The 25,514-nt window shown below is 43.6% G+C and overlaps 1 protein-coding gene across 2 annotated transcripts in view; it reads left to right on the top strand.

Moving 5' to 3' along the window:
- Positions 1 to 5,915: 5,915 nt before the first annotated feature.
- The window catches only part of c4 (complement component 4), a 23,193-nt gene continuing 3,594 nt past the window's right edge, over positions 5,916 to 25,514 (top strand). Inside the window, exons 1-32 of one of the 2 annotated variants that reach the window (XR_008907447.1) lie at positions 5,916 to 6,130; positions 6,276 to 6,468; positions 6,726 to 6,897; positions 6,972 to 7,042; positions 7,124 to 7,209; positions 13,381 to 13,463; positions 13,573 to 13,660; positions 13,735 to 13,840; positions 13,921 to 14,047; positions 14,193 to 14,308; positions 14,444 to 14,623; positions 16,119 to 16,316; positions 16,402 to 16,596; positions 17,165 to 17,308; positions 17,484 to 17,613; positions 17,707 to 17,778; positions 17,867 to 18,067; positions 18,924 to 19,047; positions 19,154 to 19,224; positions 19,306 to 19,445; positions 19,521 to 19,724; positions 20,304 to 20,355; positions 20,426 to 20,506; positions 20,695 to 20,898; positions 21,157 to 21,232; positions 21,336 to 21,492; positions 21,582 to 21,686; positions 22,609 to 22,777; positions 22,976 to 23,157; positions 24,872 to 25,027; positions 25,227 to 25,286; positions 25,382 to 25,472. Coding sequence is in view for 1 of the 2 variants with exons in the window: in XM_056756331.1 (XP_056612309.1) it covers positions 6,069 to 6,130; positions 6,276 to 6,468; positions 6,726 to 6,897; positions 6,972 to 7,042; positions 7,124 to 7,209; positions 13,381 to 13,463; positions 13,573 to 13,660; positions 13,735 to 13,840; positions 13,921 to 14,047; positions 14,193 to 14,308; positions 14,444 to 14,623; positions 16,119 to 16,316; positions 16,402 to 16,596; positions 17,165 to 17,308; positions 17,484 to 17,613; positions 17,707 to 17,778; positions 17,867 to 18,067; positions 18,924 to 19,047; positions 19,154 to 19,224; positions 19,306 to 19,445; positions 19,521 to 19,724; positions 20,304 to 20,355; positions 20,426 to 20,506; positions 20,695 to 20,898; positions 21,157 to 21,232; positions 21,336 to 21,492; positions 21,582 to 21,686; positions 22,609 to 22,777; positions 22,976 to 23,157; positions 24,872 to 25,027; positions 25,227 to 25,286; positions 25,382 to 25,472 (4,096 nt within the window). In the remaining variant the exon portion in view is untranslated. The remainder of the gene's footprint in view (positions 6,131 to 6,275; positions 6,469 to 6,725; positions 6,898 to 6,971; positions 7,043 to 7,123; positions 7,210 to 13,380; positions 13,464 to 13,572; positions 13,661 to 13,734; positions 13,841 to 13,920; positions 14,048 to 14,192; positions 14,309 to 14,443; positions 14,624 to 16,118; positions 16,317 to 16,401; positions 16,597 to 17,164; positions 17,309 to 17,483; positions 17,614 to 17,706; positions 17,779 to 17,866; positions 18,068 to 18,923; positions 19,048 to 19,153; positions 19,225 to 19,305; positions 19,446 to 19,520; positions 19,725 to 20,303; positions 20,356 to 20,425; positions 20,507 to 20,694; positions 20,899 to 21,156; positions 21,233 to 21,335; positions 21,493 to 21,581; positions 21,687 to 22,608; positions 22,778 to 22,975; positions 23,158 to 24,871; positions 25,028 to 25,226; positions 25,287 to 25,381; positions 25,473 to 25,514) is intronic. The other variant, XM_056756331.1, reaches the window with a different exon arrangement.

Raw genomic sequence — 25,514 nt, 5'->3', positions numbered from 1 at the left:
TTTCAGCTACAGTATGTGTATTTAACAGTGGCAATCAAGTAGGAAATTTAATTAACAAATGTAAAAATAATACATAACATATACTGTTCTTATAGACTTATAAATTATACATTTATTAGTATAGCTACTGTATTAAAGATATTTTGACAAGAGCAGTGAGTGTTTATTTACATTAAAGGGATAATTAATTAAAAACAGACATTGTTAATGTCTTTCTTCTGTTGAACATAAACAATATTTTGAAGAATGTTGGTAACCAAACAGTTGCTGGTCCACAGTGACTCCATAATAGGAATAATATTCCATGGAAATAAATGGGGACCTCCTGTTAGGATACCCACATTCTTGAACTTATTATTTGTTCCCTATCAAAAGCTATACTCGATGCTGCGTTTCAAACGCTATGGGAGAACAGTCTTTGTTCGATCGGTTGTAAAACACGTGTGTCAAACACGTCAAAAAATATTTTGGCTTTAAATAACCTCGGCAGGTGACGTGGCTAATTACACCCGCACCTGCCGGTTATAAATACGTGTGAATGCGGACGCGTCATCAGGTTCTTTTGTCTTCAAGGACCGCTTTGTGTGTGCGTGTGTTGTGAGGGAGAAGTCTCCCTCTTTGTTGTTTTCAAAGCCTTTATTATAAAAACAAAGAGATAATACCAAGATTCTTACACTAGTGACAAAGCACTCTCTGAGTTACTTAGCCTAGTGTAAAAATAAGGCAAAATAAAATAAAACCATAACTGACGCGGATCGGAGATGTGTTCCTCCCTGTGAGAGGATGCCCTCCAATTTCGATAAGCATGAGATTTGCTTTGAATGCTTGGGGGCTGACCAGTGGTGTAGTCTACGTGATACGCAGGTATACGCCGTATACCCACTAGGAAAGTCAAAGGATCGTTTTGTGACAGAACTTTCATTCATAAATTCACCCCGTCTGTGTTGCGATTGCGAATCACTAACGTTTTTGGACCATTGGGGCTTCCGTGGCCTGTAACCTGGATCTGACGTCACCTACCAAGGAAAAGCAGTTGCTTGGCGGTCTTTTTCGGCACAAGTTTTAAATTCATCTTGAGTGTCTTTACGTCGCAAGACTAACGTTATTCTGAATCTTAATTAGAAGATATGAAACGAAAGCAGACTCAAAGTACACTCTTTGAGGGTTTTTGGAAGCCTGCCCCTAAAGCTACAGCAGCTTCTGCAGCAGATGACACGATCGTTACAGAAACTCCAGAAAATGAGGCTGATGCTATATCGTAAAGTTACCTGTTAAGTAAAGCTAGCATACAGTACATGTTATCATTAAACGTAACTGTAATAGCAGGGGATTGTTGGTATATTGAATTTTATCCAGAACTTGCTAACTTCACTACCGTTAGTGTGGTGGATCAATTAATACAGTAGACGAGGGGAGATTGTGCGTGCGTGCGTGCGTGGTAAACAGAATAAAAATTGTATATCTCCTTATTTCAGATGATGAAAGAAATGAGAACCCCTGGCCAGCCTTGTGGACTGAAAGTCAGGCTAGGGAATTTAAAAACAGGCATCATTGGTTAGAGTGGAGGGACAGTAAGTTAGGTAGATATCAGCTGCTCAGCACACACGAAAATGTTCGGCCGAAAATGGCATTATTGGTTTCGGGCCGAAATAAAAAACAGCAGAAATGTAAACCGAAAATTAATGTCACCCGCCCCTCCCAATCATGCGCAAGCGCTTAGGTTTCACTCACGGTCGAGCTGTTATCACGCGTCTGCCTATCAAAGATTGTCATGTCAGCGCAGGACCGGCGATCTCCTGCCCCCCTTGCAGTGATCTGAATGATGATGTGACTGAGTGTTCGTGCTGTGTTAACATTCCAATTTATTATAAACGACAAAAGACAGTCAGCTGATAAAACCTGTGCTCCAGGTACCATATTCATATAGTATCATCATTCTAAAAGGTATAGTTCACTCAAAAATTAAAATTGTTATAATTTCCTCACCCTCAAGTTTTCCAAAACTGTATGAGTTTCTTTTTCTGTTTAACACAAAAGAAGATATTTTGAAAAATGTTGGTAATCAGACAGTTGGCAGCACCCATTGACTTCCACAGCAGGAAAAAATATAGACTATGAAAGTCAATGGGTGCTGCCAACTTTTTTGTTGTTTATAATAAATTGGAATGTTGATAACACAGAAGCAGTCTTTAATAATGCTCTCAATTACATGTAGATGCATACTTTAGGCATTAGTGAGTGTGGTGGTTCCATGGGGTGTCGCTCTGGGATGGGTGCGTATGAGGCTGGGAGGGGAGAAAAGCACAGTATACTCACTACAAAAAGCTTGACTACACCACTGGGGCTGACCATGCCGCCAATGGACTTGAGGGAGAGTGTGAAATCTGTGATGGTTTTGAGTTCAGAGTTCTGCGTGCTCGGCTCGCCTTTTTTAAACGCGACCGACCCACCTCTTCCTCACCCTGTGCTTCGCGGTTTGTTTTTGCTGAGGCACGGGAGACGGATACGTCCGCTTCTCCCGTGCATTCGCCGAACCGCGACCGCTTTTGAAGCAACGATGTTTCTCTTGTTTCTGCTGGGTTAGATAGCTCCGCCTTGAGGCGTTCCTCTCGCAATATTAAAGCGGTTGAGGATCTACTCGTGGCGGTAACCAAGGCAGTCGACAGGCTCAAACTCGACTGGCCGCAGGAACAAGAGGCTCCCAAGGGTTCAAAGCTCAATGACAGATATCTGTCCGGTGGCCGGAGGGATGAGCCCCAAAATCGGGCTCTCTCCTTTTCTTTGATGATCTCGCTCATGGCAGAAACCTCATTCCTCCCGTGTATTCGTGCCATCGACGTTGATTTATACGACCATCGTTGGCGCGAGGACAAGTGGGTACACGCGATGCCCAGGGTGGAAGAGACGCTGGCTAGCTATCTCTCCCCTGGGACATGGTCGTCCCTGAAAAAGCCTTCTCTTCCCACCAAGCCTTGCAGAGTCGCATCTGCGCTGGTGAGAAAGGCTTTTCAGGCAGCAGGTCAGCCTGGTGCTGCCCTGCACACCATGGCGGATTTTGCAGGCATACCAGGCTGACCTACTGGATGATGTCAGCACTGGCGGGGTGATTGACAAAGCAGCGTATTCAGACCTACGCTGCACCACAGATTTGTCTCTCCATGCCACCAAGCAAACGGTTCTTTGGCTGCTTTGGTTACTGCTGAGAGGCATCTGTGGTTGAACCTCTCAGGCATCAGGGACAGGGACAGAGCCTTCCTCCTTGCTGCCCCGATCTCGCCTTCCGGACTGTTTGGTGGTGCGGTTAATACCGTAGTCAACAGGTTCCGGGAGGCGAGACGTCACGAGGAGGCATTTGTCAAATATCTGCCATATTTCAGGTCGCCATTCATCTGGCATACCCCCCCAACGAGAAGTGCAAAAATTGATACCCCTTTCGGAGAAAAGCTGGAAGCGTGGAAACTACTGCCAGGTATCTCTTCATGCATTGAAAGAACTGTAGACCAGGGCTGCAGGATAAAATTTGCATATCGCCCTCCGCGAACGGCGTGGTCTTCACGTCCACGCAACCGGAGAGAGCAAATGTGTTGGCACAAGAAGTACAAGTTCCGCTTGTTTAAGGGGCCATAGAACGTGTTCCCCTACCAGACAGAGAATTAGGCTACTAAAGCTGGTATATTTAAGTTCCCAAAAGGGATGGGGGATTGCGTCCGAGGACGCACATGTTCAAAATGTTGACAATCAAGAGGATCATGTCTTACATTCAGTCCCAAGACTGGTTCGTGATGAACGATCTGAAAGATGCATACTTTCATAAAGAGATCCTGCCACAACACTGGAAATTCCTGAGGTTCGCTTTCGGGGGCGAAGCTTACCAGTATCGGGTTCTTCCATTCGGTCTTGCCTTGTAACCCCGCACATACACAAAATGCACCCAGCGACTCCAGGGTATCTGCATTTGAAATACATAGATGAATGGCTGAATTTTAGCCTAGTCTTGCGAGTTAAGGCTTCGACATTGGGATGTCGTCCTATCTCATCTCAAAGCTCTCGGGTTAAGACTCAACGCTACAAAGAGCGTTCTCTCCCCTACGTAAAATACAATGTATTTAGGGATAATATGGGACTTGACCGCGATGCAGGCACAACTGTCTCCCGCACATGTCGAATCCATCCTGAGCACCCGGAGAAGCATCAGGCAAGGCCAGAAAGCTACTCATCACTTTCAAAGAGTTCTAGGTCTTATGGCAGCGGCTTCCACGGTGATACCTCTGGGATGCCTGAAAAAGAGACCGTTTCAGTTGTGGCTCAAAGCCAGGGGGTTTTATTCAAGGGCCAAACCCTAGAGGCAGACAAGGGTGATGCGCCAGGGGCTTCTAACCCTTACTATGTGGTACAGACCTCGATTTCTGACTTTAGGTCCCACACTCGGTCCGTGTTGGCGTCGCAAGGTGCTAACGACAGACACATCCCTTATGGGTTGGGGTGCGGTCTTAAATGACTGTCCAGCCCAAGGGATCTGGAGAGGTCATCTTCTCGATTGGCACATCAATTTCTCGAAATGATGGCTGTATTGCTGGCCCTGAAATACTTCCTCCGGTAGTTACGAGGCTACCATGTCCTAGTGCGGGGGGACAACCCTTCAGTAGTCTCGTACATAAATCAACAGGGCAGGTTGCGGTCGTGCCACCTGAACAAACTGGCCCAGCAAATCCTGCCCTGAGAAGAGGGCAAATTCTTGTCCCTCATCAGAGCAACTTTTTATATGCTATGGGGGCCGCAACAAAGGGGCGGCTGCAACCAAGCAAACAATATCACATTGGGTGAGGGATGCTATTGCTCTGGCCTATGAGGCGCGCGGTCAAGCTTCACCTCTAGGAGTCAGAGCTCATTCCACAAGGGGGCCTTAGCAAGATGTGTCCCCTTGCGGCAAGTGTGTGATGCGGCGGGCTGGTCCTCTCCGCACACATTTGTTAGATTTTATAGTCTGGATGTCCATAACACTCCCGGCTCACGTGTCCTGGAGTCTACATCCCAGAGTCGTATCTGAGGCCTCCTCTCGGATTGTGCACACAACCTTGGGGGGTCCAGACACTTCCAGTGCAGCGGCGTTGATATTCTCGTTCCCATAGCGTTTGAAACGCAGCATCGAGTGTAGCTTTTGATAGGGAACATCTCGGGTTACTTGGCTGTAACCCTGTTCCCTGAAAAAGCAGGAACGAGATGCTGCGCCTCAATGCCGCACTGTAGGCGTGCCCGGACGTCCTTTCTGACAAAGTTGGAACCTGATGACGCGTCCGCATTCACACGTATTTATAACCGGCAGGTGCGGGTGTAATTAGCTACGTCACCTGCCGAGGTTATTTAAAGCCAAAATAATTTTTGGCGTGTTTGACACACGTGCTTCACAACCGGTCGAACAAAGACTGTTCTCCCATAGCGTTTGAAACGCAGCATCGAGTGTAGCTTTTGATTTTTCAGCTTTGGGAACAAATGATATGTTCAAGAATGTGGGCATCCTCATCCTCATTGCACAAAACAAAAACATTTGGTTAGTTTTAATATATAGTAATAACATAACTTTATACCACAGTATAGATTTATACCACAGTATAAAGAATATAATTGACTATACAGTCATTTTAACTTTATCTTTTTTTTATTTTGACTAGTTCTACTGAAAGTTTCTAAAAACAAGTTGATGTGTTACTGATTTGTAAAAATATATGTTGGCATGACTTACTGATTGCATAACGTTTTAGTGTTATTACATTGTCACAAAAGATTTTGGATCTTTTTTGGATCCTTTTCTCCAAACAGCTGCTGATTTTTATTATGAACAACTCCCAGCTTTCCCAGAAATCACGTGGCTAAGAGAACATGCACATTTTTGCCAAGATTTTTTTTCACTTAGTGTTAATAAATTTAGGGGTCCGCTTGGTAAAAGCTCATTTTGTATGACCCTTGGAAACATACACGTAGGAAAGTAATATAAAGTTCTTGTGGATACTTTTCTCTGTTAGTGATCGTGTCAAAGCTTTTTTATCTATATACTGCTTCAAGACGGAAAGATGGTCAGCCCTCTGGTTTATATTGTTTTTGTTTTCCTAGCAGTGGATGCAAAGACACCCACGTAAGTAGAATGATGGCATGGACAGCAGTTTAAAATGTTAATACTGCTAATGTTTTTTTAAATGAATATGATGCATGGGAGGCATGTTGATCTCGACAATATCAAAGCTAATGTGATGTGTGCATGAATGTGCGTTTATAACCAGGTGCCTCATCGTTTCTCCAAATATAATACACCTGGGAGTGGACGAGACTGTTAGTGTGCAGCTCCACGGAGCAACCAAATCGACTAGTATGCATCTATATTTTAGACATCAAATCAAGGAAAATATGGTCTCTATAAAGAAATCTATTATCCTTAATGAAGAGAATCAGTACCAGGCTGTAGTAAAATTACAGGCAAGTCTGTGCACAGCTGTTCACACAAAATTCTTTCATAATGTATCTTCATGTCAATCCAAACCTGTTCTTCTGCAAAACACAAAAGAATTGACTTTTACAGTATGCACAAAACCACTGAAGCATTTGTGTCAATATCTTATTTTGTCCTTCATATGAGGGTGAATACCTCAAAGAGTTTTTGTTTATAAGCGAACCATACCTTTATACCAATGCTTATATTCTGCATATAACCTGGTGTGCTTTCTCACATTTAGGTTGACCACAGACTGTTTGAAAGTATCAGTAAAGATTCATATGTGCAGCTTGTTGCTGAAAGCAAAGATATATTTAACAGGGGACCAAGAAGGGTCAGCATCTTTGTGTCAAGAAAAAGAGGCTACATATTCATCCAAACAGACAAGCCGATTTATAACCCAGGGGAAATGGGTATGACACTCAGTAAGAAACGTATTGCTTGCATTAAAAAGTGAATCCCTTTTTAAGTCTTTTGTCTTTTTCAGTCAGATATAGAATCTTCACTCTAAACCACGTCATGCTCCCCATGAACGATACAATCCATGTTAAAATAACGGTGAGTTGAAATTGCCCATGATGTTTTGAAAATATTCTAAAGAAGGAGGGGAAAATTATTTTATTAATTTATTATTTACAGAACAGCAAAGGCTTGATTGTTGACAATCGTATGATGGGTTCGCAAGAAATCATGGAGAAGAGCATCACTATTCCAGACATGGAGGTGTAAGTTTACTAGTTCCCTTTCTGTCGGTCTCTCGACGTTGTGTCGAGAACGACAGATGGGGTTCGCCCTTGAGAACCAATCAACTCTGACTACTATAGAAAAGGCCAATGAAATTTGGCGAATGCAATTTGCATGCCGGGCTCCGCCCCCGGAAATCCGGTATAAAAGGAGGCCGGCGTGCAGCATTCACTTACCTTTTGTTCTTCAGAGCCATCGCTCATGAGTACAACTCAGGATTCAATCCTCTACAACTACACGCTGGTGCTACGACGTGTTACAGCGGATCGTCCCTTCCTGCAGCGACCTTCCCCTGGGCGTCTCGGCGGTTCCGGAGGTGTTAGAGATTTTTTCTAAAAGTCCTTTTCAGGACTGACTGAGCATTCTCCAGCGCGGCATGTCCCGCTGTTCTCTTGGGTGCGGCACCCTCATCGAGGAGGGGGATGGACACGATCGCTGCATTAGGTGTCTGGGCGTCCAGCACACTGAAGCAGCGTTCCTTGACACATCTGCCTGCACTGCGGGCAGATTGTCATTCAGTAGTTGCGGTCACGGGTGGCTGTCTTCCTACGGGAACCAGCCACCATTTCGTCTGCTACCTGGGCTGTGACATCTGTGGCTACGGCCCCGATGACCACCCACGTTAGCAGCGTTAGTGATATGGGGAACTCTGCGAACGTAAACCCGCCAGCCAAGTGCTCACGGGCCGATCACACCCCGATTCGCTCTTCTGAACGTTCCCCAACCGGCGGTGGCATACCGTCCGGATCCTCACGCACACACTCGGAAACGATGTGTGACGTAGATGAGATGTCGCTCGCAGCATCGGAGGGAGACTGGCATCCGACTCTGCCGAATCCAAACTCCACCCCCAGCGGTCGAGTTCAGGAGGAAGCAGAAGTGATGTCATCCGTGCTAACCCGGGGATACGTGGTTCCCGAGGTCGGTGCGCGGTGCAAACCGCGCCCACCCCGGGTGCCATGTTTTTCCCGGAGGTGCATGAGGAGCTGTGTAAAACTTGGAACGCTCCACTCACGGACCGTTCCAGTGAAACCAGCTCTGGCTCCCTTACTTCCCTCGATGGTGAGGCAGCCAAGGACTGCGTCGAGATCCCCCGGGTGGAACGTCCGCCCGCGGTGCACCTGTGCCGCGGACGGCTACCGCCTGGGGGGGGATCGACCACTCCTACCGTCCAAAGCACGTAAGACTTCGGCATCACTGGTGTCGAAAGCTTGCGATGTTGCGGGCCAGGCTGCCTCCTCTCTCTATGCCTTGGCCATCCTGCAGGTCCGCCAGGCCAGGGCGTTGAGAGGGCTCCACGAGGGTAAGGCCGACCCGGGTATAATGCAGGATCTCCGTGCCACCGCTGACAGCGTTCTACGGGCGACTAAGGCGGCGGCACGGGCCCTGGGTCGGACGATGTCCACGGTAGTGGTCCAGGAGAGACACCCCCGGCTATACCTTGTGCAGAAGAGTGACAGCAAGGAAGTCCGCTTTCTTGATGCACTCATCTCGCAGGGTGGGTTGTTGGTAACACCGTCGAGGACTGCGCTCAGCAGTTTTTTGACGGCGAAGCAGACAGTGGCAATTAACCACATTTTTTTCACGCCGCGACTCGGCCACCTACAGGCCTCCGAGATCTCACGTGACGTCTGCTTCCCTGCAACCCAGGACCCTTTCGACATCGGCTCCGTCCTGTGCCCCCACAGGCGGCACCCCGGAAGCAGAGGTCGAGGGGGAAACCTCCACCCCGTCAGCAACCTCCTCGCGAGAAGGGACACTGACGGGAAGACCCCAGGGAGAACAACATCGGGCCCGAACCTTCACAGCCACGGCTCTGATCGGTCGGTACGGGACGACTCCTGCCTCGTCACCAAAGCCGGGCCCTTGTTAGGGCTTGGCGCCCACTTACTCACTGAGTTTTCTGTTCTCCCCGGGTTTACTTGCAGCCGATCGCACACTCCACTGGACTGTGCTCGGCGAACCGACCTCACACCCTGGCGAGGCGTGAGGTCGTACACATACGACAGCCGTCACCACTCTCAAACCGACAGTGCGTGCCGTTGTCCCGCCAGGCAGGTAAGTAGGCGGAGCAAACCTTCCCTCCGGGGACTCCCCACGACATGGTTAGCTCCGCCAGCCGACGAACCACCCCCCGTGGGAATGATGAAGCAGACCGTCCCCTTGGTCACCCTGTCACAGTCCCTGGGAGCTCGAGAGCTGCCCACACTGTCTCGCTGGCTAATGAGGGCGGTCCGTCTTGGTTACTCGATCCAGTTCGCCAGAGACTCACCCAAGTTTCGGGGCATCATCTCTCCCTCTGTCAGAGGCAGGGACGCATCCGTACTTCGGGTAGAGGTCACCACCCTTCTGGCAAAACAGGCATCGAGTTCGTCCCTCAAAACCAAGATGTTCAGTGGGTCACCACCCGCACTTCATCGTTCCCAAGAAAGACGGCGGGTTGCCCCCAAAGGCTGCGTACCCTGAACAGAGCACCTTCACAAGCTGCCATTCAGGGTGCTCACACAGAGGCGCGTCCTGACATCTATGAGGTGTCAGGATTGGTTCGTGGCAATCGACCTGAAGGACGCTTACTTTCATGTCTCGATCCTCCTCGACACCGGCCGTTCCCACGGTTCGCGTGCGAGAGGCGGGCATATCAGTACAGAGTCCTCCCTTTCGGTCTGTCCCTGACCGCCCTTTCTCCCTGAGAGGAGGAAGGCGAGCGGGTACTAAACTATCTCAGCGACTGGCCTATCTTGGCACACTCGCGAGATCTGTTATGTACACAAAGGGACCTGGTGCTCCGGCACCTAGGTCGATTGGGACTCCAGGTCAACCAAGAGAGGGGCAAGCTCTCCCCAGTGCAGAGCATCCTCTTTCTCGGTATGGAACTCAACTCTGTCACCATGTCGGCACACCTGTCCGCAGTTGTGCCCAACCAGTGTTGAACTGTCTGAAATGAACATTTTAGGCAGACAGCGGTCCCCCTGAAACAATTCAGAGGCTCCTGGGACACATGGCGTCCTCGCGGGTTAATACCCCTCGAGTTGATGCACATGACACCGCTCCAACACTGGTTTCAGAGTCGAGTTCCGAGGAGAGCGTGGCACACCGGCAGCAGGCGCATGGTGATGCCGCCCTGCTGCCGACGCACCATAACCCCTAGTCTTTATGACTTTTTCGACGGACTCAGGTCCCTCTGAGCAGGTTATGAGGCAGGTCGTGGTGACGACTGAAGTCTCCCTGCAGGGGTGCGGTGTAGTGTGCAACGGGCACGCAGGTGGGGTGTTGGACGAACCCCCGCCTGCGCTGGCATATCAATTGCCAAGAGTTGTGGGCTATGCTACTTGCACTGGGCAGGCTACGGCCTCTCGTGCGAGACATGCACGTGCTGTTCCGAGGACAGCACTATAGCTGTAGCGAATACAGATCGTCAGGGTGGCGTTCGCACACAGCAGCTAAACACAACTTGCTCGACGCCTCCTCCGGTGGAGTCAACAGGTGACTCGTTCCCTGCAGGCCACACACCCCGGGCAAACTGAACTAGACAGCCGACGTGCTTTCTCGCCAGTTTATGCCTCGTGGAGAGTGGCGACTCCACCCCCGTGCAGTCCAGCTCATTTGGAGGCTGTTCGGGTAGGCCCAGGTAAAACCTGTTCACCTCCCGTAACACCACCATTTGCCCGCTTGATAGTCCCTGCCCTCGGCACGGATATCCTTGCGCACAGCTGGCCGCGGGATGGGCGGAAGCACACCTTCCCCCCCCCAGGAGCCTTCTTGTACAGACTCTGTGCAAGGTCAGGGAGCAGGAGCACCAAGTGTTATTGGTTACACAACACCGGTCTAACCGCACTTGGCCTCAGAGCCGATGCTCTGGACAGCGACTCCCCCTGAACCATTCCCCTGACAGAGGACCTGCTCTCTCAGGGGAAGGACACGTTCTGGCATCCCAGATCAGACCTCTGGAACACCCATGTCTGGTCTCTAGACGGGACGAGAAGATCCTAAGATGGCTACTCCCCCTATACGGCTGAGACCATCACCCAGGCTAGGGCCCCATCTACTAGGCGGTTACACGCCTCTAGACGGTGCCTCTTCTCGTCCTGGTGTCTTTCTCAACGAGAAAGACCCACTGAGGTGCTTGATCAGGATTGTGTTCCCCTTCTCACGAGACTGGAGACTAACATCTCCCTTCCACACTGAAAGTGTATGTAGTCGCTATTGCCACTCATCACGACTCAGTCGGTGGAAAGTTTCTAGGGCAACACGACCTGGTCACCAGGTTCCTAAGCAGCGAGAGGGCGGAATCCGCCTCATCTCCGCTCCATACCCTCTTGGGACCCTAAGTGGTCCTGGGGAGCCTCAGGGCCCCCCAAAGAGCCCCTCGGAGGTTCCGATCTTCCTCATAGAGTAAGACGGCCCTCCTGACGGCGCTCACTTCCTTCAAGAGGGTAGGGGACCACCGAGCATCCTCCGTGTCCCTGGATTGCCTTAAACTCGGCCCTGGAAACTCTCACGTTATCTTGAGACCCAGGCCCGGATGCGTGCCCAAGAAGTTCCCACTACTCCCTCCGGGGCCAAGTGGTGAACTTGCAGGCGCTCCCCATAGTGGAGGAAGACCCAACCCGACTAGTGTTGTGTCCAGTACGTACTGGACCGCACGCAGAGCTCTGAAGCTCTGACCAGCTCCGTGTCTGTTGGAGGACAGCAGAAGGGGAAGGCTGTCTCCAAACAGAGGCTGGCGCACTGGGTCGTGGACGCCGTTACGACGGCATTCCGATCTCAAAATCTCCCATGCCCATTGGCAGTGAGGGCTCACTCCACACGGAGTTTAGCCACCTCCTGGACACTGGTAGAAGCGCCTCTCTAGCAGACATCTGTAGAGCTGCGGGTTGGGCTATGCCCAAACACCTTCGCAAGGGTTAACAACCTTCGCGTAAACCCGGTGTCAGCCCACGTTCTGCGTGGTGACATGTAGGACTGGCATCCGGGGGGGCGTATGCCTGCGAAAGCACCTTTCCACCCTCTAACAGGTTGGGTCAGTGTGCTATTTACCTTTTCTTCTTACCCGAACACATCGCTAAGAAACTGGTACCTCATCAGCCTCCCTTCTTACCCAGACACTGGTTAAGAATAGGCATTCCATCCATCACCAAACAAGCACCCCCTGGGGGCTGGCTGGGCAGAGCAGCCTTCCCCCTTAGGCCGGGATACCATGTGAGCTATCACAGATAGCTCTAACCGGACCTAGTGCTACCGGACGTCTGTAACACCCCCTCCGTGGGCTGTTCCGTCTGATGTATCCTCATGAGAATGGTTCCCACTCCTGGTAACCCATGAGCTTCCCCAGGTGGGCCTCCACCTCGCGGTTAACTACTCAGTCCGCACGTTCCATGCGTTCTCCTCCAAGGACGAGACCATACCTATATCCACCATATTCCTCCCCACGGGTAGGAGGTGGCCTCTGTAGCGCTTGCCTGATTAAGAGTCGCGCTTACCCGGTGTAAACTGATCTGGACGGCCTCTCGCCTATAGAGAGCTAAGGCCCCGTCCGTGAAAGTTACCGGTCAGGGCTGTACCCATCTTTCTCCAAGAAAGCTCTGGAACCCCCCGACCACCACACTGGAAGGTTACAGTCTCACGAAAGCTTCGAGATGACACGCCCAGGCTTGTTACCGTCGCTTCGCTAGAGATTGTGACGCGATACAGCGTTGTGGCGTTTTCCATAGGCAACCCCATCTGTCGTTCTCGACACAACGTCGAGAGACCGACAGAAAGGGAACGTCTTGGTTACGTATGTAACCTCAGTTCCCTGATGGAGGGAACGAGACGTTGTGTCCCTTATGCCACGAACACGTATCGTATTCTGCTGCAGTTTGAGAGGTCTCAGGCTCTTCAGAACAAAGGTAAGTGAATGCTGCACGCCGGCCTCCTTTTATACCGGATTTCCGGGGGCGGAGCCCGGCATGCAAATTGCATTCGCCAAATTTCATTGGCCTTTTCTATAGTAGTCAGAGTTGATTGGTTCTCAAGGGCGAACCCCATCTGTCGTTCTCGACACAACGTCTCGTTCCCTCCATCAGGGAACTGAGGTTACATACGTAACCAAGACGTTATATAAATATATATGGATGTGTTGCACATGTTAAGTTCATTTCTTAATAATTCAGGGCAGGCCACTGGACAATCCTTGTGTCGTTTGAAAACTCGCCTGAATCTGATACAACATCACGATTTGAGGTCAGGAAATATGGTAGGTGCCGCAAAAACACAAGCTAAAGAAAAACACACCAACATCACAGAACAACACAGCGTAAGGCCTGAAGCAATACTCAGAGACTTTCAAATCTATCCCCTTCTAGTTTTGCCCTCATTTGAGGTTAAAATCGTGGCACCTCTGCCTTACCACACTTTAAAGAGTACGTCCTTTCCATTCAACATCTCTGCCAGGTATGTATTGCAAACACATATGATTGACTATCTATTCAATCACGTTATATACCGTAGCTCTCTGTGTCCTTCAGATATACTTATGGGAAGGGGGTAAACGGCGTGGCATACGTGAGATTTGGACTTCTAGATGAGAAAGGGAACAGGACGTATCTTCAAGGCACTGAGAAGCAGACAGAAGTGTGTTATTCATTTTTACATAAACAAAGCCCAGCCGACTAAAAATGCAAACCTGAGTATATCTGTGGTTTATGTTCTAGGTTGTGGATGGCACTGGGCAAACAGAAATACTCACTGAAGAGTTAAGTGAGGCATCAGAAAGGAGTGACATAAGATTCATGGAGGGATATTATCTTTTCATTGCAGTATCAGTTTTGGAAAAAGCAAGTGAGTGATGAAATGTAACATCACAGATGTATATGTACTTTGTTATGTTTCAATTAACATTTTCAAAATACTATTTATCCAAAAACAGTTCTTATAATACATAGCATAGATATATATTTAATGATATATATGTATGACTATACAGGTGGCAATCTGGAGGAAGCTGAGAGCTCTTCTGTAAAGATTGTTACTTCACCTTATGTCATTGATCTGTCGAAGACCAAGCAGCATTTCACCCCAGGTGGTGTGTTTTCCGTTGTGGTATGTGACCTAAAGCATTTCAGAGCATCATCTGTTTTCCTCTCTTTTGGGACTACAGCAGAGATGGAGATGAGCATTGACACATCGGTGCACACAAAGCAAAATAACTGCTGTTGTTGTTCATTATTTTTCCAGGCTACTGCTACTTATCCAAATGGCAACAGAGTCCCTTACTTGAAATTCAAAGCCACAGTTCAAGTGACAACACAAGGATCAACCAAACAAATTCTGAATGAAGAGGGACTCGGAAATGACATTGGAGACATAGCCATGTCCTTTCAGATATCACCACTGGCCAAAACTTTATTCATAACGGTAATATTTTACATAATTGTCCTTATGTTTGCTGTTGTCTTAATAATCGTTGTAGTCCTATTAGTAAATCAGTGTTTCAAATTGAATACAATATCCAAATTAACTTGGTTGAATTACAGATGCGCTATGTGCTTTTGTAACTCTGGATTAATATTTTATGCAACAATGCCATGATAAAATAAATCAAGCAGTGCTTATAGTGTGAAGAAGTAGTAAACCCAAAAATGTAACATCTGTAATTCACCCTCATGTCATTCAAATCTTAATGCGTCGGTTAAAATGGGCTACTTTTGGTTAATTGTTTAAAAACTAATTTCCACAACATTTTTCTTTTGTTTATAATTTTTTTATTATAATTTCCAAAATTATTTATTTTTGTAACATTAACAAAATTACATAACAAAGGTATTCTAGTGCAATGTCTGTATTTCTTTTAATTGTTATTACATTTACATTTAGTCATTTAGCAGATGCTTTTATCCAAAGCGACTTACAAGTTGGGTAAACAATGGAAGCAATTGGATCAAACATTAGGACAACAAAAACCATAAGAGCAATAAAAACATGTCTCAAAAAGCCTACTAAAGTGTACAGAGCCAAGTTTAGTTTATCATTTTTTTATAGATATTGTAGAAAAGATATATTTGTATTATTTATTATTTATGTTTATTATTCTCAATAAACATTTGAATGTTAGTTATGTTTTGGTTATACAAGCTTGGATATAAGATATGTTATTTTAACAGATTCGCAACTAATTTTATTAGGTGGCAAATCATGCTCTAAACTTAAATTGCTCATTTACCTATTATAATTCCATATGATTCTTTCTTTTGTGGCACACAAAATATATTGAAAAAAATCAAAATAATTTTTTGTTCAAACAATAGATTAATATCACGCCGCCATGTTGAAATCGAAAGCGAGTAAGAGGTGGGAAGAAATATGTGACAATATAACCATAGGATGAATGTCACATGAGCTGTTTAATTGACAACTTAAGTCGTACCATTAAACCATCACATATAGTGACTTTTCAAACTGCCATAAACGGGTTTCACTTGCATGCACACAGCCAATATAACGTTGTTTTTAAACGCAACATTTGTTTATTCATGAAATAGTAACCCTATGGAGGTTCAAACCATTGTTGTCTGTCCTTCCAGTTTTCTATACACCTCTGCCTCGATTTCAACATCAGTCTATGTTTGGTTTTCGACGTGTCTCAAAATGTCTCTTCTGTGATCTTAAAAACAATTAATAGATTCGGAATGACATCACAGTGAGTAAATGATCAAAGGTTTTTCAGTTGAGTGACAGATGCTTTTGTCCAAAGAGAATGCAGTTGCAACATTTGTGTGGGAACCAAACCCATGAACGTTAAATGGTCTACCGGTTGGGCATCTGGAACACCCCTTTACGCATAAGTTACACAGGAATGAATAAAAGTAATCCAACACCGGACTGATTCATTTGAAAATTCCTATTTTGGCAGGTGTTTGCTGAGGGAAGTGATAAGGAGGTCATTCTTAGTGATGCAAAGATGACCGTCAATGCAGTGGAGGATGTGGAAGGCAGATATCTTAGTTTGGAGGTGGAGCATCAGATCCTACAGCCTGGTCAAAATCTGAAGGCCACATTACGGGACATTACACCCCCAAATTCAGCAAGACCCACCTTCTTTTATTTATTGGTAGATCAGCTTTTTAATAATAAAAGTTATTTGGACAAGTATTTTACCTTTTCTAAATTGAGAAATTAATGAATCCTTCTAACAGGTTTTGAGTAAAGGCAGAATTGTCCATGTGAGGAGGGTGCAGAGAACTGAAATCACAACGACCAATGTGGATTTCACTGAGGATCTGGTCCCTTCGTTTCGCCTGATCGCCTATTACTTTATAGACCTTCCAAACCATCAAAAAATTGTAGCGGACTCTGTGTGGGTCGATGTAAAAGATGTTTGCAAAGGAAAGGTAAAGATGTGAAGGATTATTCAGAATCATGCATTTCTTGGAAACATGGAAGATGGTTTCTAGCTGGATATTAGTTTGTGCAGTATTTTAAAAGGTGCCATACGTAATCTTTTGGAGGATCAATTGAAAGAAATGCAATATCATATACATAACTGTGTGTTCAGTGGTGTGTAAAGACCTTACAAAACAAAGCGATATGTTTTTATTACGTTAGAATGAGCTAACATAAACATACAATGGACGAACTGTTCTACAGAGCGCATTTCTTAAATCTCCTCTGGCAAAAGAACGAAGACGTGATGACATCCTTAATTCTGCGTCAGCCACCGAAGTGTGTCGAAGGGGAGGACTGGAGTGAGCCGTTGGTTACAGTTTCAAACTTCCCTGCTAGATGGCGCTAAATTCCATACACCGGACGTTTAATACAAAAAATGTGTTATGACAAACTACAGTTCACCTGCTAATGTCAGCTAGCAACCAGTGCCATGTTCTTCCAGTAAAGAAATTAGATGCTTGAATATTAAATTCAAAATGTACAAATTTTAATTCATATCCTTTTTGTGGATAGGTGGAAATCGATTCACTGGATACAATGAAACCTGCGAAACAGTTCGAGCTGTTGGTTAAAACGGATCCAAACAGCAGAGTGGCTCTTGCTGCGGTAGACTCTGCAGTTTATATTCTGAATAAAAACAAATTAAGCCCACAGAAGGTAAAGAAAATTATGATAATTTCAAGACTGACAAATCATACTGTGTGTCCCATTCCAACTAGATTTTTCAAGTAAATAAACACAGGGGGATATAATTCACAAGGTTTTGTACCAGTGTGTCTTTTCAGCACAAATATTACTGTAGTTAATTGAGGTCATTTGTCTTATCCCACAGATGTTTGAGGACATGAATTCTTATGACTTGGCCTGCTCTGTAGGAGGGGGGGAGGACTCAAGTGCGGTTTTGCAGGGAGCTGGACTTACTTTCATTTGTAACTGTGATCTGGCTTCTCCAAAAATCCAAGGTAAAATACCTCCTGAATATTCAATTTTAATTGAAAAGACATAATGTTCTTTAAGTGAACATGATGTCTAAACAGTTTTTTTTATTTCTTCAGAACATAAATGTTTCGCTAAACGTCGCAACCGGAGAGGAGCTGTGGACCACATTGCAGAATACAATGCACTTGGTAAAATACAAAACACAACTGGTCTCATCTCTCATCTAACAAAAATGTTATTCACATTGTATGACATTCAATGGTCATGTTTTCATAGTCAACAGCTACAAGAACCAGGAAAGAAAGTGCTGTTTTGATGGCACGAGGCTTAGCAAGGTGCTGCTGACCTGCAATGACCGTGTAAGAAATATCAAACATTCGGCGAGCTGTCGTGCTGCTTTTGAAAAGTGCTGCAAAGCGGCGGAGGAGAGGAGAAAGAAAGAAAGATTCGAGAGGCTTAAAAACAGCCTTGGCAGAGGTACAGGACACATTCTCTTGCACAACTTTTCGGGCAGGTCTTATTTTGTTTTGTTTTTGCCAGAGTGATTGCACCAGTCTAAAAAAGTCTATTAAATTCAAGCAAGCATTCTGATTTATTAAAATCTACAAAAGCATTTCTATAGCCTTTTTTTCAGAAGATCCAGAAGCCCTTCCTATATCAGTTTCTAACTTATGTAACAGTTTTTTATTTCACATATACTGTATAATAAAGTTGAAAGATATTCTTTAACATTTCAGTTTCATTCACAATTCAGTTTTAAAGGTCCAGAGTATGACATTTTGAGGCATCTAGTGGTGAGGTTGTAAATGGCAACCAGCGGCTCACTCCTCACCTCCTTTTCAAAGGGAGAGCTAAGGTGTTGTCACATTTTCAGTATTTACGTTATTACAGTATCTACTGTAGAAGCAACATGGTGAATTTCATGTAAGGGGACCCGTGGTGTATGTAGATAGAAACAGCTTATTCTAAGGTAATAAAAACAAAAAGCTTCATTAAGTTCTTTTTACACCTCTGAAGACATAGTTATGTATATTATATTGCATTTCTTTCAGTAGATCCTCCAAGAAATAACACAATGACCTTTAAATGTTCTTTATCTTGTATTTTTCTTGTAATTCCCAAAAAGGAAACAGGAAGTGCTTCTGGACATCTTGCAAAACAATACAAATTTATAAATACCACATTTTAAAATTAAATAATTAAAGTTGATTTTTGCATTCTATGACCTTCATGTCTGCTAATATTCTGTATTGCACAATAGTGTTTATTTTGTTCTATGAAACTGTAGTAGATATAACTTTATTGTGTTGTGAATTCACATTTTCTTCTCTAGCTATTGCCAATGACAATACATTGGATGAAAGTATGATTAATGTGGACGATATTCATCTGCGCAGTTATTTTCCACAGTCATGGATGTGGACAATTGTTGATTCAGATAATTCTGGCACTGTCAGGTAACCCTTCTGCCTAGTTTTTTGGAGTAAACAAATGAAACGTTTCCCATTTAACTAAAGACTTTAATCATATAATTTTTTTCTTAAATTTCTTACAACCTTCCAGACATCCTGCAGTTGCTCCTGACTCCATAACTACCTGGGAAGTCCAAGCTGTGGGCATCTCTCCCACAAAAGGTCTATAAAATCTGTGTTTGTTTTCTGTACAGTCTTTGTTCTGGTTTAGAAGCTGATCACTTGTCACTGTCATTTCTTCAGGTTTCTGCATCGCAGAGCCGAAACCCCTGAGGGTCTTCCAGGACTTTTTTGTGTCTGTTATCCTTCCTTACTCTGTAAAAAGAAACGAGCAGCTTCAGGTCAAAGCTGTCGTGTACAATTACAAGCCAGATAGTTTACCGGTAAATTCAATGCTCACCAAGCGTTTATTCAGGCCTTCAAGTTTACTGAATATTTGTGCGATGATCTGTCTTTAGATTAAAGTGAAGATGGATAAAGCAGATGGGCTGTGTAGTGTTGGTGGGAGTGATGTGGAACAGCTGGTCACAGTTCCTGGTAACTCGGCATTGGCCGTGTATTTCACTGTGGTGCCACTCGTCATTGGAAACATCCCCATAACTGTGCTGGCCTACGGCTCACCAACCGCCCGTGACCGGGTACAAAAGCAGCTGCGTGTGGAGGTGATGTGTTTTCTTGCATATATGAGATACTTGAAGGGACTGAAACATCACCACAATGTACTATTAGGAAATCACAAGTGATGACTATCTTTTATGTCAAAACATTTATAAAAACAAAAATACAAATTTGAAAGTGACAACAACCAAAAATGACAATTCTGTCATCATTTACTCACCCTATTGTCATTTTGAACCTTTTTGACTTTCTTTCCTTCGCAAGACACAAGAGAAGATATTTTGAAGAAAGTTGGTAACAGTCACACATTCAGTTCTGTTTGAGCGACACAACCAATGCAATTGAATGGGTGTGGTTAACACATTCTTCAAAATATATTTTTTATGTTTTGCAACGAAAGTCATAAAGGAATTGAAATAGCAATGATGAGAGAATTTTCTTTTTTTGGTGAACTAATGCTTTAAGCCCTCTTTTTTATTATTATTATTATTATAAACATGTCATAGAGTCTGCAAGGGTTTTTTCCATATTGTTTTTAGAATGTACATTTTAATACCTTCGTCAAAGCGTATAAAAATAGCAAATATAACAATTCATATTTGCTTCTGATTCTTCATATTTAGGAAGAAGGGCAAGTTGTCTTTATTGACAAGGAGTTCAACATTTATCCAAATGGTACGGATACAACATATTTATTAATTACGTTTTAAGCTTTGGCCAAAACCTTTATTTTTGTTTTGCGCAGCCAGGAAATTAGAGATCGATATTCCAATCCCTGCTGATAAAATTCCCAATGGGCAGGATTCCACGTCTGTGGGTTTTAAAGGTAAAGTGAAGGTTTCTTCATTCTGTTGACTTGAAAGTGCACTTAAGAGGCCACAATAAACAATTAACTCTAATGCAGCTCAAGTACATTGTGTATTAATAAACACTTACATGTAAATGAAGTGAAGGCCAGCTTGGCTTGGGTCTGTTAGTGTTTCCAAATGTTTAGATATAACTGATATGTTTCAGGTGGCATGATGGGAGAGTCGGTGGATAACTGTCTTCACCTGGAAGGTGTTAACAGACTCATTCAGCTTCCTACAGGATGCGCAGAACAGACTATGGTGACAATGTCTCCCGCTATTCATGCCATGAGATACCTGGATGAAACCAACCAATGGATATCACTCGATGCTGAACGTAGAGATGAGGCCAAGTCAATGATCCAGACCGGTGCGTATACAAAACTACCTGTACCATTACATTAGCATATATTCATATGGCAGACACTTTTATCTGGAATGACTTACAAGCAGGAGAGCATATAAACATTTTGTCAACACGCAAAACAGTACAAAACACTGTCAGAGAAAAAGGACTTTATTTTAATGAAAGCAGGATTTGACATTTGCATACGATTGCCAACCAGGATACAAAAATCCAGTACATCTGAATTTACTGTACTCGTCTTGGCTTTATGTGTTTTTCCAGGTTACACCACAGTTCTCACATTCAAAAAAACTGATGGCTCTTATGGAGCATTTCTGTCGACACCCAGCAGTATTTGGTAAGTTTTTAGTTCCTGTAGATAATTTAGCCTAAATCCTAAATGCATGCTAACTCTCATATGATGACACTTTTATCCGACACTTTCATCCGTCTTCTCATAGGCTTACTGCATTTATTGCCAAAGAGCTGACACAGGCCCGAGACGTCATCCCTGTGGAAGACTCTTATATTAGGGAGGCCATGTCCTATTTGATCACCAAACAGAAAGACAATGGTGCATGGGATGATCCTAATGCATTGTATGACAGAAGTATGAAGGTATGGCTAAAATAACAGCTAACTAAATATTCAAATTTTGAGTTTTATATTTATAACTAATATTGACTAAAGGAAGAGTTTGTCTTTAGGGAGGAGTTGGACAGGCACAAGAGGATGTTGCTTTAACTGCATTTGTGCTTTTATCAATGCATCGTGCCGTGAAATTGTACGATCTGGGAACAGACACAGAACTGGTAATGTATGAAAAAAATAACAAGAGAATACAAAAACTACTTTATAATCTGTAATAAGAAAGAAAAGATGTACCCTGTAGGCTTCAATTTTAAGGATATTCTGTTGTATTCAGTGCTGCCTTCAAGTGCATACCAAGGAAATTCGTTCTTTCAAGTAGAACATCAATTATATCAACTACATGTGTGCATATATGCAAGTTGAAAAATATCACGGGACTATTGTAAACCAAACAATACTTTCTGAATAATTAATTTTGCCCTTATGAATTTAAAATGTCAATTTTTTATTCTTTTCTTCTCATAAAATATGACCCTGCCTGTGAAATCCCAGACTTTTTTTGGTGACTTTATGTTTCCTACATAAAATCAACCATTATTCTTCTTATATCTTTAATGTTGAACTATCTTTAATATTGACATGTCAAAGACTGAAACCATAATAAATAAAAGTTTAGTTTTCACAAACTGTTCAATACATAGCACATTTAAAAGGATTGAGAAACTTTAAAAAAAAAAACTTTACAAAAATCATTTATTAATGAAATACGTCATTATTTATTATGTATCATTAATTAAGTATTAATTATTTATTAAAAAGATTACACTCTTAAAAATAAAGGTGCTTGAAAGGTTCTTCACAACGATACCATAGGAGCATGTTTTTTACTACAAAGAACCATATCTTTATGGAACCAAAAAGTTCTTCTATGGCATCGAACAGCCTTTTGAAGCACCTTTTTTAAAAGTTACATGATTATTCATTAATCATAAATTGACACACCCCATAGGACATTACAACTTTGCAAGTTATGTGTCATCTATAATTCTAAGATTCCAAATCATAAATACGACTTGCCCTTGGAAATGTAATTATGATATTCCCAACTGCACGTGAAGGCAGCACATTTCTATTCTATTCCAGAGAATGGCTATGGAAAAAGCGAAGTCTTATCTAGAGGAGAAGGTGGATGTCCTGCAGAATCTATATTCGGTTGCTATCACAGCTTACGTTATGTCCCTGCATGAGCCGCTGACCCCTGGAGCTCAACGTGCCCAGCAAAAGCTGAAAGATAAAGTTAAATGTGACAAATGTTAGTGATAACACCCCATCTTCAATAATTTGTCTTAGGACTTTGTTATCAAAAGTAGACATGATCCAGTTATACCTTTTTAACACGCTACACCTTATACTGATCATCAATAATAATAAGGAATAATCTCTGGTCATAAATTATTAGCTGTATTTACTTTTCTAATTCTTCCCTTATCTTTCTCTTTATTCTGTGAAGCAAAGTGTTTCTGGAATGCCAAGGCTGGCAAATCAGAGGGTCAAGCGGATGCCGAGGCTGTGGAGACCACAGCATATGGGCTGCTGAATGCGATGTCTGTCAGAGATAAAGAGACGGCCAAAAAAATCGCAAACTGGCTAACAGAGCAGCGTGGGTACGGTGGTGGATTCCGGTCGACACAGGTGGGTGACAAGTGTTCCATTCAGCAGAAGCACAAAGAAACGTTAGTTACAATAAATTGTCGAGTAAAAAAAGAAACAGCTTGAACCAGTTGAGGGTCTAGTTTTGAGTGTTATCATGCTGATCTTCTATCATTTTGATAGTATGTACATTATCCCTATTTGCCAACTTTCTGAGGTCTCTTGTATGCCGTTTATTTAGCCCCAAAACTTGCAAGCACGAAAACCACACGCGAGTGATTTTAACGCGCAAAACATTTCCAAAAGCGTAAACATATCCTCGCGAGAGCGCAGAATGGTATCTGCGCACGGAAAGAATCTTTGCGGAAGCGCATTTCTGCTATGCTCTCGGTCCATGCTGGTCCTAATGTTTTTGTTTATGCGGATGACACCCAGATACACATACATTCTAAATCTGACATTAAAGTATCCGTTTCTTTTCTTTCACATCATATCTCTGAAATAAAAAATTAATGTGTGATCATTTTCTCTGTCTTGAAGAGTAAATATTCCTTGATTTTTAAGGTCTTATTTGGGTGTATGTAGTGTACAACACGTTTATGTACATACAAGGTGTAGAAACATTATTATCTTGTTATAATTGGCAGTTTTATAACCTTAACCTTACTTCTTGACTGACTCTCAAATGATTTGTTCGGCGAACCATTCGTCTAATCCCCTCTTTTCCGCCAGCCTGCTCTGATCTGATTGATCAGATGGTCTGTAATTGGTCAACCGCGAATGAGGCTCACAAGCTGCAGTGTTTTGGGGAGAAGAGTGAAGTTTTCGGGGGAAGTCCTAGCAAATCTTGGGCGGGGACTATATATAGTGAGGTGAATCGGACTATGGCACGACTCGTTTGCGTGATTCAGAGTCGACTCCCTTTTTTCCAAGTCAACAACTTTGTTATAAGACTGAAGTGATGCTCATTGGTTCCCCTCACCAGTTATGTAAAGCTGAGCTGTGGATGGCTCAGTTATACAGTTTCACACTAAATTAAAACATTTGGGGTGATATTTGATGCTAATTTAACATTTGATCTTCATGTTCGTAACACAGTTAAAGTACTTTTTTCATCTCAGAAATTAGATTACGCCCCATCTTGAAATTTTCTGTTGCTGAAAAGTTAAGCAACACTTGTTTTTTCCCGAATTGACTATTGAAATGTATTGTTGTCAGGAGTCTCAAAAGCCACCCTCAGTAAACTACAGGTGGTACACAATTCTGCTGAACGTATCTTGACTAGAACCAGTGCAATAGTTCACATTACACCTATTTTAGAAACCTGGCTTCCTGTCAAGTTTCGAATTGATTTCAATTCTCCTGTCCACTTGTAAGGCCTTAAATGATTTGGCTCCTCAATATCTGTCAGAGCTCTTAATACCCTAAACCCCAGTACAAAGTTTTTAAGTTTTTTAGCTTAGTTTTTATGTGACAAATGTGAGCATGTTGTCTTTATTTCCATTTGTTTTGTATTATTTTGTGTTTATTATGTGTTTAGTATTTCGTGTTTTATTTCTATTTGTTCTTTGTTTGTTTCTACCTTGTTGTTATTTTGCTTGAATTCTATTGTATTTTGAATTTCTATATCTCATTATTTATGTAAAGCGCTTTGAGAGGCTTCTTTTAAAGGCGCTATATAAAATAAAGTTAATGTTATTATCTTTGACAAAACCATGTTGGATGCACCTTCTTAATCACGCTATGTGTATTTCAGGACACAGTCGTGGCCCTCGAGGCTTTAGCAAAATACAGCGCACAGAACAATGACGTGGAAGATCTTAATCTGCAGGTGGAAATGTGTCATGAAAATGGTAAAAGGGAGGGCATTCGTTTGACTCAACAAAATGCGCATACCCAGGCTGCCATTGAGGCAAGTAAGATGGCATAATTTTTATTGCCTCACCTGTAAATAAAGGTTGTCATTACCTGCTCTTCAATCTTAGTATAGTTTAAAATCTACATTAGGTTTATGAAATGCTTTCGTATGTTTCACTTCCCTTTGAACTGTCCAAGAAATAAAAATGTCTTATGATGTCATGTAATTTAATATTACACGTTTCTTTCCACAGGTCAAAAATCCTGGAAAAATGACCGTAAAAGTCGAAGGAACAGGACGTGGTACTTTATTGGTACATTTTTCCTCACCTAAAAATATTGAAGAAAATGATCAATTTCTGTGGCTCTGGGATCTTCGAGTTTTTCATTTTATGTGAACTTGTTACAGATTGCACAGACGTACAGATCTATGAAAACTGACGAATCGTACTGTGACCTCCTTTACCTTACTGTTAAAGTGAAAGGAGAGTTGGAATACAGTATGTAAAATATCCCTGGAGGAGAAAAGAAATATAAATTGT

This window comes from Triplophysa dalaica, chromosome 9, assembly GCF_015846415.1.
Source record: "Triplophysa dalaica isolate WHDGS20190420 chromosome 9, ASM1584641v1, whole genome shotgun sequence".
NCBI lineage: Eukaryota > Metazoa > Chordata > Actinopteri > Cypriniformes > Nemacheilidae > Triplophysa > Triplophysa dalaica.
This window is presented reverse-complemented; position numbering and strand designations above follow the sequence as displayed.